The 13,023-nt window shown below is 40.4% G+C and overlaps 1 protein-coding gene across 1 annotated transcript in view; it reads right to left on the bottom strand.

Moving 5' to 3' along the window:
* Positions 1–13,023, bottom strand: part of LOC116473119 (cytochrome P450 4Z1) — a 56,938-nt gene that overhangs the window by 28,919 nt on the left and 14,996 nt on the right. Inside the window, exons 3-6 of the mRNA XM_032160760.2 lie at positions 11,547–11,591; positions 9,748–9,875; positions 7,467–7,591; positions 7,233–7,387 (exon numbers count right to left, since the gene is read on the bottom strand). Of these exons, the coding sequence (XP_032016651.1) occupies positions 7,233–7,387; positions 7,467–7,591; positions 9,748–9,875; positions 11,547–11,591 (453 nt within the window). The remainder of the gene's footprint in view (positions 1–7,232; positions 7,388–7,466; positions 7,592–9,747; positions 9,876–11,546; positions 11,592–13,023) is intronic.

The raw sequence follows: 13,023 nt of genomic DNA on the forward strand, positions 1-13,023 counted from the left end.
TAAGAAGGAATGCCCAGGCAGCAAGACGAAGCCCCTGTCCAGCCTGTGGCGGAGATCACTGGAGATGGAACTGCCCCCAGAGGTGGAGGTCACTGGGTTCAGGACCACTCTCACAGATGGTCCAGCAGGACTGATGGGTCCTGAGGCTCAAACGCCGACTCCAGTGGCTCAAACTGCTATTATAGCACAGGACCCCCGGGTGATTCTAGAAATTAAAGGAAGGAAAGCAGACCTCCTTCTAAACACTAGAGCCAGTCTCCTTTCTCCCCTCTCACTCCAGGCCTCCCCTCTTCCCACAGGACGACCGGAAGGGGCATCTCAGGAAAAATTCTAATCGAATATTTTTCTCAACCTGAGTTGCAGTTACAAGAACCTATTGTTGACACGTGCTTCCAAACCATTGTCATAATAGCTCTACTAGTGAAAAAATAGCCTTCAAGTTAACCCTAGGAAATAAAATTTAACTGTTTACACTCCCCATGATGTAGCAGAATCACTGTCCTCTAGGGGGAGCTCTTAGCTAACAAACAGTCAGTAAAGCAAGAAGTACATAAGGCAGGATAAACAATAGTCGCTCTAAATAATGTCTCTCCCCAGGCACAAGCACTTAATTAACTGAGCTAATAGTTCTTACAAGACCACTTGAGTTACACAAGGAAAGGTAGCTAACATTTATACCTACTCCAAGTATGCTTTCTTAGCTCTCCATGCTCATGCTGCCATTTAAAAGGAAAACCACCAATGGACCTCCTATAAAATATCACCACAAAATTAGCATGTTATTATCCTCAGTTTTTCTTCCACGAGAAATAGGAGGGATGAATTGTAGGGGACATCAAAAGGGAACAAATAAGGTAGCTGAAGAAAATAGGTTAGCTGATCAGGCAGCTAAGTCAAAGGCAAGGAAGCCTCAGAGCATCAACATGCTTCAAGCCCCTTCTAATTTAGGAAGGCTTCATAAGAGAAATTAAACCCCAGTATTCCCCTGCAGAAATAAAATAGGCCACTTCTCAAGGGCATACTTTTCAGTTCTCAGAATGGTTACAGTCAGGATGGCAAACTCTATTTGCCAGGCTCCAGCCAATGGAAAGTCCTTAAAATCCTTTGCCAAGCTTTTCACTTGGGAAAGGACAAAAACTTACCAATGTGCTCAGAGACTGTGTCAGGCAGGAAACCTCTCAATTGGTGAAGCATGTGAACTTCTAGCTCACTTCCAATAGAAATTAACACAGCTAGCAAGAACCCAATCCCAGGAAACAGAACCACCTTTATTTAACCCAGGACATTTGGTACTGGTGAAAACTCTCAGTTGTGTCTCCTTCCCTAAGTGAAGCTGGAAAAGGCCCTACACTGTTCTTCTTTCAACCCCCTCAGCAGTAAAAGTTACAGGAATCAACTCCTGGATACATCACACTCAAGTCAAAGCCTGAAGAGCTGAAGGAGCAACCCCTGACAACTCAGAGGAATGTCATAAATATCAATGTGAAGAAATAGAGGATCTTAAGCTGAAAATCATAAAAGATAAGTAACTGAGTGAGGGCTACTCATCTTACTCAGTCCTCTCCTCCCTCACCAGACACTTTTTATTATTTCTAATCTTTCCTCTCAAAGTTCATCACCAGATACTAAAACTTCTTTTTAATGCATATTTGCAGGGAGATTTTAATTATTCATAGAATCGCATTTGTAACTTTGTAAATCCCCAAAGGGAAATGTTATGTCTTGGCAAGTAAAGTTCCAAATGGAAATTATTTACTATGCCACTTTTGTGGGAATTGTTATAGTCATGCTACTGCTTGCAAAAGAACTATACACTGTAGCACCCACAATGTGGAACTCTGGTTGTAAAATTCTAATTGCTGTAATATTTTGCCTAATTATTATCCTTATAACAGGATTAATAATTGCAGGAAAGATTTAGTCAAGGTTGTTTTGCTTATGGCAGGAGTAATAGTTATGGATAAGAAAGAAGCATGAAAATTTTACTATCATTAAGTTTAACAGGACTTTGTACTGAAGATTGGTAATATGATGCACTTTAAGCTATAAAGAGAAGGTTATAAAGAAGAAGATTTTATAAAAGAAAGGATTTTGTATGGTAAATATTTGTCCTAAAAAAGAAGACTGGTTGTTTAAAGGAAGAATGTTTAGGACATGTCAGAAAGTTTAAGTATGTTGTAAGAGGGTCTATGAAAGTCAGAAAAAAATCATAATTAAAGGAAAGGAATTGTAAGATTAATGCTAAAGTTATTTTAGCCATCCAATATCATATTTCTCCCAATCATATTGCAAGTTACAAAAATGGCCTAAGCCTGAACTTATTCTCTAAGCAAACCTAACTGCTGTTAAGGGGCATTGGATGACAATTCTTTCCGGCTACTGCCTGCTGAAAAGGGGCGTTGTGTGGGATAACAGCAGTTGGGCCTCCTCCTGGGGTTGATCTAAGGGTTCTGGAGAAAATAGCTTGTTCATGTGTGGTTCTGCCTGCAGCATTGTTTGGAGTTTGATTGCTTCTAGGTGAAAAGAGATAAATTTTACAAGAAGGTTTAAAATATAGGGTTAGAATATGAGTATTAAGAGTATCACTGTTAATGGGGATCCTATAGGCCACAACTGAGTTTGATACCTGTTACACCAATGGATTGCAATATTGGTTTGCCTCCATTAGGTGTCGCTGTGCATTACCGGAAACATTAACATAAAAGTAACATTTTTCTTGAGAAGAGCATACATTTCCCCCTTGACTTGTCATTAGAGAATAACTTCTACAATGTGGAATTCTGGTTGTAAAATTCTAATTGCTGTAATATTTTGCCTAATTATTATCCGTATCCTGCACATCCTGCACATATACCTCGGAACTTAAAAAAAAATTATTAAAAAAACCCATCACAACAATATTTAAAAATATAAGAAGTAGTAAATAGAGGTTCAAATGGTGTAAGCTCCTTGAATTTTCAAGGAAGTATTTAATGTAATTACATATGTTAGATTCTAACAAATAAAGACTACATGTTGTAATTTCTAGCATACCCATGAAAACTAAACTTACGATCAAAAACACAAAAAGTAATAATATAAAATTATCCAGCAATTAATAAAAGATAGGATAAAAATCGGTTAAATAGAAAACAAATAGTTACATGGCATGTTGAAATCCAAATATTCTAGTGATTAAATTAAATATAAGTGGTTTAAATGCTCTAACCAAAGCACAAAGATTTTCAGACTACATAAACAAAATCTAAATAAATGCTGCATATGAGAAATAAACCTCGGCTGAGCACAGTGGTTCACGCCTGTAATCCTAGCACTTTGGCAGGCTGATGCAGGCAAATTGCTTGAGCTCAGGAGTTCGAAACCAGCCTGGGCAAAATGGTGAAACCCTGCCTCTAGTAAAAAAATACAAAATTTAGCCAGGTGTGGTGGCACACACCTGTAGTCCCAGCTGCTTGGGGGGGCTGAGGCAGGAGGATCACTTGAACCCAGGAGGTTGAGTCTGCAGTGAGCCGAGATAGTGCCACCACACTGCAGCCTGGGTGATAAGGTGAGACCCTGTCTCAAAACAAAACAAAACAAAACAAAAACAAAAACAAAAACAAAAACAAAAAAAATTGGAGAATCAAATAGACACAATTTAAGAATCAAATAGATGAATAAAAAATGATAAAGGGATATCACCACCAATCCCACAGAAATACAAACTACCATCAGAGAATACTATAAACACCTCTAAGCAAATAACATAGTAAATCTGGAAGAAATGGATAAATTACTGGACGCATACACCCTCCCAAGAATAAACCTGGAAGAAGTTGAATCTCTGAATAGACCAATAACAGGCTCTGAAATTGAGGCAATAATTAATAGCCTACCAACCAAAAACAGTCCAGGACCAGATGGATTCACAGCCGAATCCTACCAGAGGTACAAGGAGGAGCTGGTACCATTCCTTCTGAAACTATTCCAATCGATAGAAAAAGAGGGAATCCTCCCTAACTCATTTTATGAGGCCAACATCATCCTGATACCAAAGCCTGGCAGAGACAGAACAAAAAAAGAATTTTAGGCCAATATCCCGGATGAACATCGATGCAAAAACCCTTAATAAAATACTGGCAAACTGAATCCAGCAGCACATCAAAAAGCTTATCCACCGTGATCAAGTGGGCTTCATTCCTGGGATGCAAGGCTGGTTCAACATATGCAAATCAATAAATGTAATCCAGCATATAAACAAAACCAAAGACAAAACCCACATGATTATCTCAATAGATGCAGAAAAGGCCTTTGACAAAATTCAACAGCCCTTCATGCTAAAAACTCTCAAGAAATTAGGTATTGATGGGAAGTATCTCAAAATAATAAGAGCTATTTATGACAAACCCACAGCCAATATCATACTGAATGGGCAAAAACTGGAAGCATTCCATTTGAATACTGGCACAAGACAGGGATGCCCTCTCTCACCACTCCTATTCAACGTAGTGTTGGAAGTTCTGGCCAGGGCAATCAGGCAGGAGAAAGAAATAAAGGGTATTAAATTAGGAAAAGAGGATGTCAAATTGTCCCTGTTTGCAGATGACATGACTGTATATTTAGAAAACCCCATCATCTCAGCCCAAAATCTCCTTAAGCTGATAAGCAACTTCGGCAAAGTCTCAGGATACAAAATCAATGTGCAAAAATCACAAGCATTCTTATACACCAATAACAGACAAACAGAGAGCAAATCATGAGTGAACTCTCATTCACAATTGCTTCAAAGAGAATAAAATACCTAGGAATCCAACTTACATGGGATGTGAAGGACCTCTTCAAGGGGAACTACAAACCACTGCTCAATGAAATAAAAGAGGACACAAACAAAGGGAATAACATTCCATGCTCATGGGTAGGAAGAATCAATATCGTGAAAATGGCCATACTGCCCAAGGGAATTTATAGATTCAATGCCATCCCCATCAAGCTACCAATGACTTTCTTCACAGAATTGGAAAAAACTACTTTAAAGTTCATATGGAACCAAAATAGAGCCCGCATTGCCAAGTCAATCCTAAGCCAAAAGAACAAAGCTGGAGGCATCATGCTACCTGACTTCAAACTATACTACAAGGCTACAGTAACCAAAACAGCATGGTACTGGTACCAAAACAGAGATATAGATCAATGGAACAGAACAGAGCCCTCAGAAATAATACCACACATCTACAACCATCTGATCTTTGACAAACCTGATGAAAACAAGAAATGGGGAAAGGATTCCCTATTTAATAAATGGTGCTAGGAAAACTGGCTAGCCATATGCAGAAAGCTGAAACTGGATCCCTTCCTTACACCTTATACAAAAATTATTTCAAGATGGATTAAAGACTTAAATGTTAGACATAAAACCATAAAAACCCTAGAAGAAAACCTAGGCAATACCATTCAGGACATAGGCATGGGCAAGGACTTCATGTCTAAAACACCAAAAGCAATGGCAACAAAAGCCAAAATTGACAAATGGGATCTTATTAAACTAAAGAGCTTCTGCACAGCAAAAGAAGCCACCATCAGAGTGAACAGGCAACCTACAGAATGGGAGAAAATTTTTGCAATCTCCTCATCCGACAAAGGGCTAATATCCAGAATCTACAAAGAACCCAAACAGATTTACAAGAAAAAAACAAACAACCCCATCAAAAAGTGGGCAAAGGATATGAACAGACACTTCTCAAAAGAAGACATTTATGCAGCCAACAGACACATGAAAAAATTCTCATCATCACTGGCCATCAGAGAAATGCAGATCAAAACCACAATGAGATACCATCTCACACCAGTTAGAATGGCCATCATGAAAAAGTCAGGAAACAACAGGTGCTGGAGAGGATGTGGAGAAATAGGAACACTTTTACACTATTGGTGGGACTGTAAACTAGTTCATCCATTGTGGAAGACAGTAGTGATTCCTCAAGGATCTAGAACTAGAGATACCATTTGACCTAGCCATCCCATTACTGGGTATATACCCAAAGGATTATAAATCATGCTGCTATAAAGACACATGCACACGTGTGTTTACTGTGGCACTATTCACAATAGAAAGACTTGGAACCAAGCCAAATGTCCAACAATGATAGACTGGATTAAGAAAATGTGGCACATATACACCATGTAATACTGTGCAGCCATAAAAAAGGATGAGCTCATGTCCTTTGTAGGGACATGGATGAAGCTGGAAGCCATCATTCTCAGCAAACTATCGCAAGGACAAAAAACCAGACACCGCATGTTCTCACTCATAGGTGGGAATTGAATAATGAGAACACTTGGACACAGGAAGGGGAACATCACACACTGGGGCCTGTCGTGGGGTGGGGGGACGGGGGAGGGATAGCATTAGGAGATATACCTAATGTAAATGACGAGTTAATGGGTGCAACACATCAACATGGCACATGTGTACATATGTAACAAACTTGCACGTTGTGCACATGTATCCTAGAACTTAAAGTATAATAATAAAAAAAGGAAAAGAAAAAGAAAAAAAGACATAAACCGCAAATATAAGGGCACAGAAATGGAAAAAAAAGAGTATGGAATAATACACTATCAAAATACTAACCAAAGGAAAGCAGAGGTTATCATACTGGTATCAGATAGAGTAGATCTTAAGACTAGAAGCACTATTAGAGAAAAAGAGACCGATTTTATCAAGATAAAATGATAAATCAGAAATATATTCCAATTGTAAATGGCTATTGTCATAGGTAGATTTATGGTCCCTCAAAGTTATCTATGTCCTAAGTCCCCAAAAACCCATGCAAAAGGAATACTCAGTGGTGTGCTGTGTTGTTTGATAAACTGTGCGTAGTAGGCAGTACCCACTCACGTTCAGTACTTGCTCAGATGTCCTGCTCTGTCTCCCTACAGAAATGTATTTCCTTTCACTTTTACTTTTCTTCACATCTGAAGCTGCTCCATAAGAAATGAAGCAAAATAGACAGATGTTTTGCTTGTTGTATTAGTTCTAACGCCAAACATTAAAATGCAGCTATATATACTCAATAATGTAATACCGTCTACATAGCATTTATGTAGCACATTCATTTAAGAGGTATGAATTAGCATTTCTGAATGATGACCATGCCATATGTCCATAGTAGAGGCAGCCATAACCAGAGTCTATGTCTCAGACAATGAGATGTCTCATAGTGGACTCTGGCCATGTAAATCCCAGGACTAACCTGTGAACTGATGAAGCTCTTGGTTAAATTTAGAAAAGATTTGGCCTTGAGAGCTGAATTTGAAAACCAGGTCGTTGTGATGTAGAAAATTGTTCACGCGCTGGTAGGAGATTTTGCTAAGGTTGAACACTGCTTTCAGGTATGAGTCCAGGGTACTGGAATAGGGAGGATGGAACAACATGTTAGTGGGTGACACAGTTATTGATGAACAAGTGCCTTCCTTTTGTCACTGACCTGTCCAGCTGGATGCTGCTCTGGTGGCTGAAGGCACACTTCATGATGCTGTCCAGCGTCATCAGGGAGACATGTTGAAAGAGCTCCAGACATGAGTTTTGGGCAATGTGTTCCTCCCATTTGTTCTGGGGCAGGAGATGAATATCATGATCATACACATGCCCATCTTTTCCCAATTTCTAAGTTATTTTATGTCCCTTTTAGAGCTTGTTGGGGTTTGAAAATATAAAGTGTACAAAATGAATTTGCCTTCTTATGACAACCATATAAAATAAAACACCTTGTCAGTACTGAAAATGATACTGTGCCTTAGATGCTATTTGTGACTTTGTAAGGGTGGGGAAATAGCTTTTTTTCTCTTTTTCAAGTTTCATTAGTACAATTTATATGACTTTTATCATGGAAAAACTAAGCTGACAAAACATGGAATAAAAAATAAACAAGAATTCAAAAACATCTGTAGAGAGCATAAATAAACAGAGGTTTTTGATTCTAGGAAAAGATCCCTTAAAATATTTAGTACTTGACAAGTTTTGTCCCAGATCCATTGAGAATTTGGAGAGGAATTAGACATAGTTCTTGTTCTCAAAGAGTTTGCAGTTAAGAGTCAAGACAGAAAACCCTCAACTATACATTAGAATCCAGATGTATTTACCCCCTTGGACATACCTGACAATATCCCATAAAATTTCACTTTGTCAAAAGCCAAATGTTTATTGAGATGAAGTTCTCCATTTCAATATAAATATTTATACACTGTTAAGCTGTTATTAACTCTGTAATGTGAATTAATTAATTAATTCAATTTGAAAGCTTTTTTCCAAACACGTTATTAAAATCAGATGCTCTGAAAGATTGCAATTGTCATGGAGCCAAGAAGAGTAGAGAAAGAGCAAGAGGTAGGTGATAATGGGGATGGTGTCTGTTTGGATGTTGGTAAGGGCATTGCAAGGAGAGGCACTGGTTGGAGCGGGCTGAAGGAGGCATCATCAGGAAGAAGCCTTAGACTCGAAGAGAGGTGCATCAGTTCAGGGTACACACTTCCGACTCAAGGAGGCTTGAGTTTGAACCCAAGTCTTCCTCTAATCTGCCTTATGAACTTGTATTTTTAGTAGAGATGGGGTTGGGCCATGTTGGCCAGGCTGGTCTTGAACTCCTGGACTCAAGCCATCCACCCACCTTGGCCTCCCAAAATGCTGGGATTACAGGCATGAGCCACTGCACCTGGCCTGCCCTGTGACCTTGAACAAACTGCTTAATCTCTGCATCTCAATATCCTTACTAGCAAAATGGAGATAATACAGCAAAATTGTAAGACTGTAGTAGTATAAAAGGATATAATAAGCCTGATGCATAGTAAGTGCTTAAAAAGTATTTGCAGTCACTGTATTTATATGTTTTGCTTTGATTTTTATTTTGGAGTGGGACGTGGGCATGGTGACAAGGGTCATAAAGGATAACAGCACGGCACACTGGAAAGTATGGGGCCAGTATGAATCCAAGGTGATGTGTTAGGGGAACCCATGTCTCTGAGCCCCTGTATCATTAAGAAGTCTTTGTGACTAGGATTGAGATCTTGTGTGTAGAATTGCTTTACTCAGTGCCTGGGATCTTAGAAACTTAGTCTTTGAGTTGTCACAATCACCTCATTCAGGACCCCTGAAACAGACCTTAGGTGTGCTCAAAACCACCTGGCATGTCTTTGCCATCCAAACTCCAAGAGGACAGGTGTGGAGACATACAACTGTGTCTTCTCTATGGGTTCTAGATTGTCTTGTGAAATCTCTGCACCCTCTTCTGCCTCAGCCAAAGCTAAAGCTCCATTTTCTCCTTGACCACAAGGCAGTCTTTTCTCCGAGTCCCCATCTCTAGAAATCCTGCCCATTCTCCAAGACTCAGCTCCTGTCACCTTTCTTAGGAAGTCTTTCCTGACTTGACCTCCTGAACATGATACACTTCTCTATGTTGGCATGGCTACTCCTATGGGTGTCTTTGCTCTTCTACCTAGTGTTCTCCAAATGTAGTGAGTCTACTGGACTCACTCACTCATTCATTCAGCTACTTCTCATTGAGCACCTACCCTGAGTCCATCCCTGTGAGAAGTGTTGGGTATACAAGACAGGGTCCTTGCCCTGATGATGATAGTCATGGTCTAAACATCAAATAACCCCATATAAACTGCTGTGAACATGGTTCTGAGGGAACTCAGAGTCTCCCACGCCATATGGCTGGCAGCACCTCACTTCAGAGACCAGGTAGGAATGCTCTCTTCTCCTCTTACCAGCATCATCCGAACACTCTCAGACATCATGGTGATGAATATTTTCAGAATGCTGATGTTGAAGCCAGGTTTCACAATCTGGCGGTGCTTTTTCCATTTAGAACCATCCAGGGTCACAAGTCCTCGACCTTATGAAATGAGAGGGGCAACTGTTTCTATCACAGGCCAGGTAAGTGAAGAAAGACTAGGCAGGCAGGGAGCAATTCCCTATCTATGACACTGGAGAGAAGCTAGAGTGGACAGAGCTCTGAAAGAGTGAATGAGCAGGAGTAGACCTAACCTTTTGGGAATTAAGTCCAAATCAGAAAATTTGTTTATACAATGAACTGAAAAAAAAGGTCCATCCTATTCTATTTGATGGTCAGATTCATCAGCCTCTTGATAAGAGTTCAAATTTAGGGTGGGTGAGAATAACCTGAGGTGCTTTCTAGAGGCAGATTCTTTGGCTTAATCCTTCAGAGCCAATAATTCCTAGGTGTTGAAGTAGAATCAAGGACTTTTGAGTTATGACAAGGGTCCCAGCTAGTTCAGGTCCACACTTTGAGAAATATTGCCTTAGAGTGGCACAAAGTTCCAGGCTGAAGCAGAGGTGCTGCTTTCTTTCCATCACTTTTGTGCTCCTCTTCAGGCTGAGGATCAATGATGGAGGACTAAAGGGGTTTTCTTTATCATTCCTGCTGGACAAGTGGGTTTGAGATCTCCACTGAGTTCATAAAAGACTTAGTTTAGGAGAGTGGGTTCTTTCAAAGGGATCCTCAAGAGCAAGATTTTCCAGGGGTAATTGGATTGTGGAAAACTGATAATGAAATTTGTGGTGAATAATATTTTAAATTCTCTGTAGGGTGGAAAATCTAAGGAGAGGGAGAGAAGGTGCCCATGTACATTTGATCCAGGGATCTGGGGCTACTACCCTGATCCTGAATCTTCTGGTGTGAACTCGCTTAGCTGCACAGGCTGGTTGCCCGGAAAAGGGAGGGGAAGTGTGGAGGGAAAAGGAGAGAGAATGATCTTAAGCAACTTTCACAATGGCAACCTTTTCCAGGGCACCATTCTCAATAAGGTCCATGTTAGCAGGCTGAGGGACTCTCCTTCTCTTTCCCTGATCCTCAAGTGGGGACCACCTGGGATAATGACATCAGTTGGTGTGAGGAAGAGAGCATACAACCCCCAGTCCCCTTCTTATTCCTCCACCCTACCCCTAGTTACACCAGAAATAAAGGACCAGTCCCAAACAGGTAGAATAAGAGGAGAAGCTATGAAGGACAAGGCGAGATTGAGCTCAGGTTTCTGAAGCAAAAGCAAGTGTAGGTTGTGGTAAGGTGAGGGAGACAGAAGCATTTAGTGTCTATCAGGAAAGTAATTTCTCCCCCCACCTCCACCTCCACCTCCACCAGGCTTGGATGAGAAAGGATCAGACATACATACTGATATGGTTTGGCTCTGTGCCTCCACCTGAATCTTATGTCAAATTGTAATCCTCAGTGTTGGAGGAGAGGCCTGGTGGAAGGTGACTGAGTCATGGGGGTGGATTTTCCCCTTACTGTTCTTGTGATAGAATTCTCCCTAGATCTGCTTGTTTAAAAGTATGTAACACTCCACCCCTACTCCTGGTGGCCACGTGAAGGTGTGCCTGCTTTTCCTTTGCCTTCCACCACAACTGTAAGTTTCCTGCAGCCTCCCAAGAAGCAGAAGCCTGTACAGCCAATAGAACCATGAGTCAGTTAAACCTCTTTTCATTATAAGTTACCCAGTCTCAGGTATGTCTTTATAGCAGTATGAGAATGGACTAATACACATACCAACCCAGGATTCAAGGATTTTGTGGCTAACAGCACTTTTGGGATCTGTAAAACAGAACAAAGGAGGCAAAAGATGGCATTAAGTGAAAATCACAAGTTAAAATGAGAGGAAATTTTTGTATGTTTCCATATTCCTTGTGGGTAACACAAATAGCTAGTGTGCAAGGTGGTTGGAGGCTAGTTCTTCAGTCCCGAGAGTCCCAGGGAAGCCACAGAATTAGAATGAGAACTTGTTTGTTTATTCTTTCTCCACAGCACTTGGTGCTACGAGGTCAATAGCAGTGGAAAACAGAGTATAATTTCCTTTGTATAATTTTCACAGTATAATTTTCTTTCTTTCTTTTTTTTTTTTTTTTTTTTTTTTTGAGATGGAGTCTCGCTCTGTCGCCCAGGCTGGAGTGCAGTGGCGCAATCTCGGCTCACTGCAAGTTCCGCCTCCCGGGTTCACGCCATTCTCCTGCCTCAGCCTCTCTGAGTAGCTGGGACCACAGGCGCCCGCCACCACGCCCGGCTAATTTTTTTGTATTTTTAGTAGAGACAGGGTTTCACCGTGGTCTCGATCTCCTGACCTCGTGATCCGCCCGCCTCGGCCTCCCAAAGTGCTGGGATTACAAGCATGAGCCACCGTGCCCGGCCAATTTTCTTTCAACATAAGTTGAAAAAATACATTTGTTTTTGTTGGGGAACTCTCTGACAACATTTTAAAGCTCCAGTTCCTTTTCACATAGACATGTAAAGCTAGACACAGGAACATGACTTTGAGATAAATTGTAGATTTTACCCTTGTTGGATTTGTTTGAGAAAGATGTATATAAATGAATCAGAAGAAAGGACATAACCTTGGTTTTACAGTTTTGGGAAAACAAGAATTAGTGTCCTTTATTCATTCCATCAACATCTTTATGTGGGATAAAGACAGGGAAATAGAAATGGGGGAGAAAACATATGAACATCTAGGAAAAGAGAGGGTTGTTAACAGGATATTCACTTTCTGCAAAAGTCCAGGTGAAATGAACCTGTAAAATACCTTGGGTTCTAAGGGTAAGAAGATATCTTATGGCATTCACTCTCTCAGTCCCTAGTGTATTCTCTCTCTATCTCTCTCTCTCTGTCCATAGACTTCAATATAAAACCACTGCCCTCTAGACATTTCCCTTTGTGTACCACACAGACACCTCAGGACCCCAGAAAATCCAAACCTGATGTATCCCTTCACTACCAGATAGCCTCCTCTTCCTCTATCCACTTAGAGGCACAACTATATTCCCTATTTTCCCTACCAAAAGTTGGGATCCCTTCTTAACTAATTCCTCTTTCTCATCCTCCTAATCTACTTGTTGGAAGATAATTCTGGCATTTCTTCAGAAATGGGTAAAAGAGATTGATAGAATTGTTAAGGATTTTGGAAAGAATGTATGTATGTGTACATTTAAGGCTAATAAGCATGAGCTTTTCTACTCTAGATATTCCAGAGTCC

The sequence above is a fragment of the Hylobates moloch genome, unplaced genomic scaffold, assembly GCF_009828535.3.
Source record: "Hylobates moloch isolate HMO894 unplaced genomic scaffold, HMol_V3 SCAFFOLD_8, whole genome shotgun sequence".
Classification (NCBI taxonomy): domain Eukaryota; kingdom Metazoa; phylum Chordata; class Mammalia; order Primates; family Hylobatidae; genus Hylobates; species Hylobates moloch.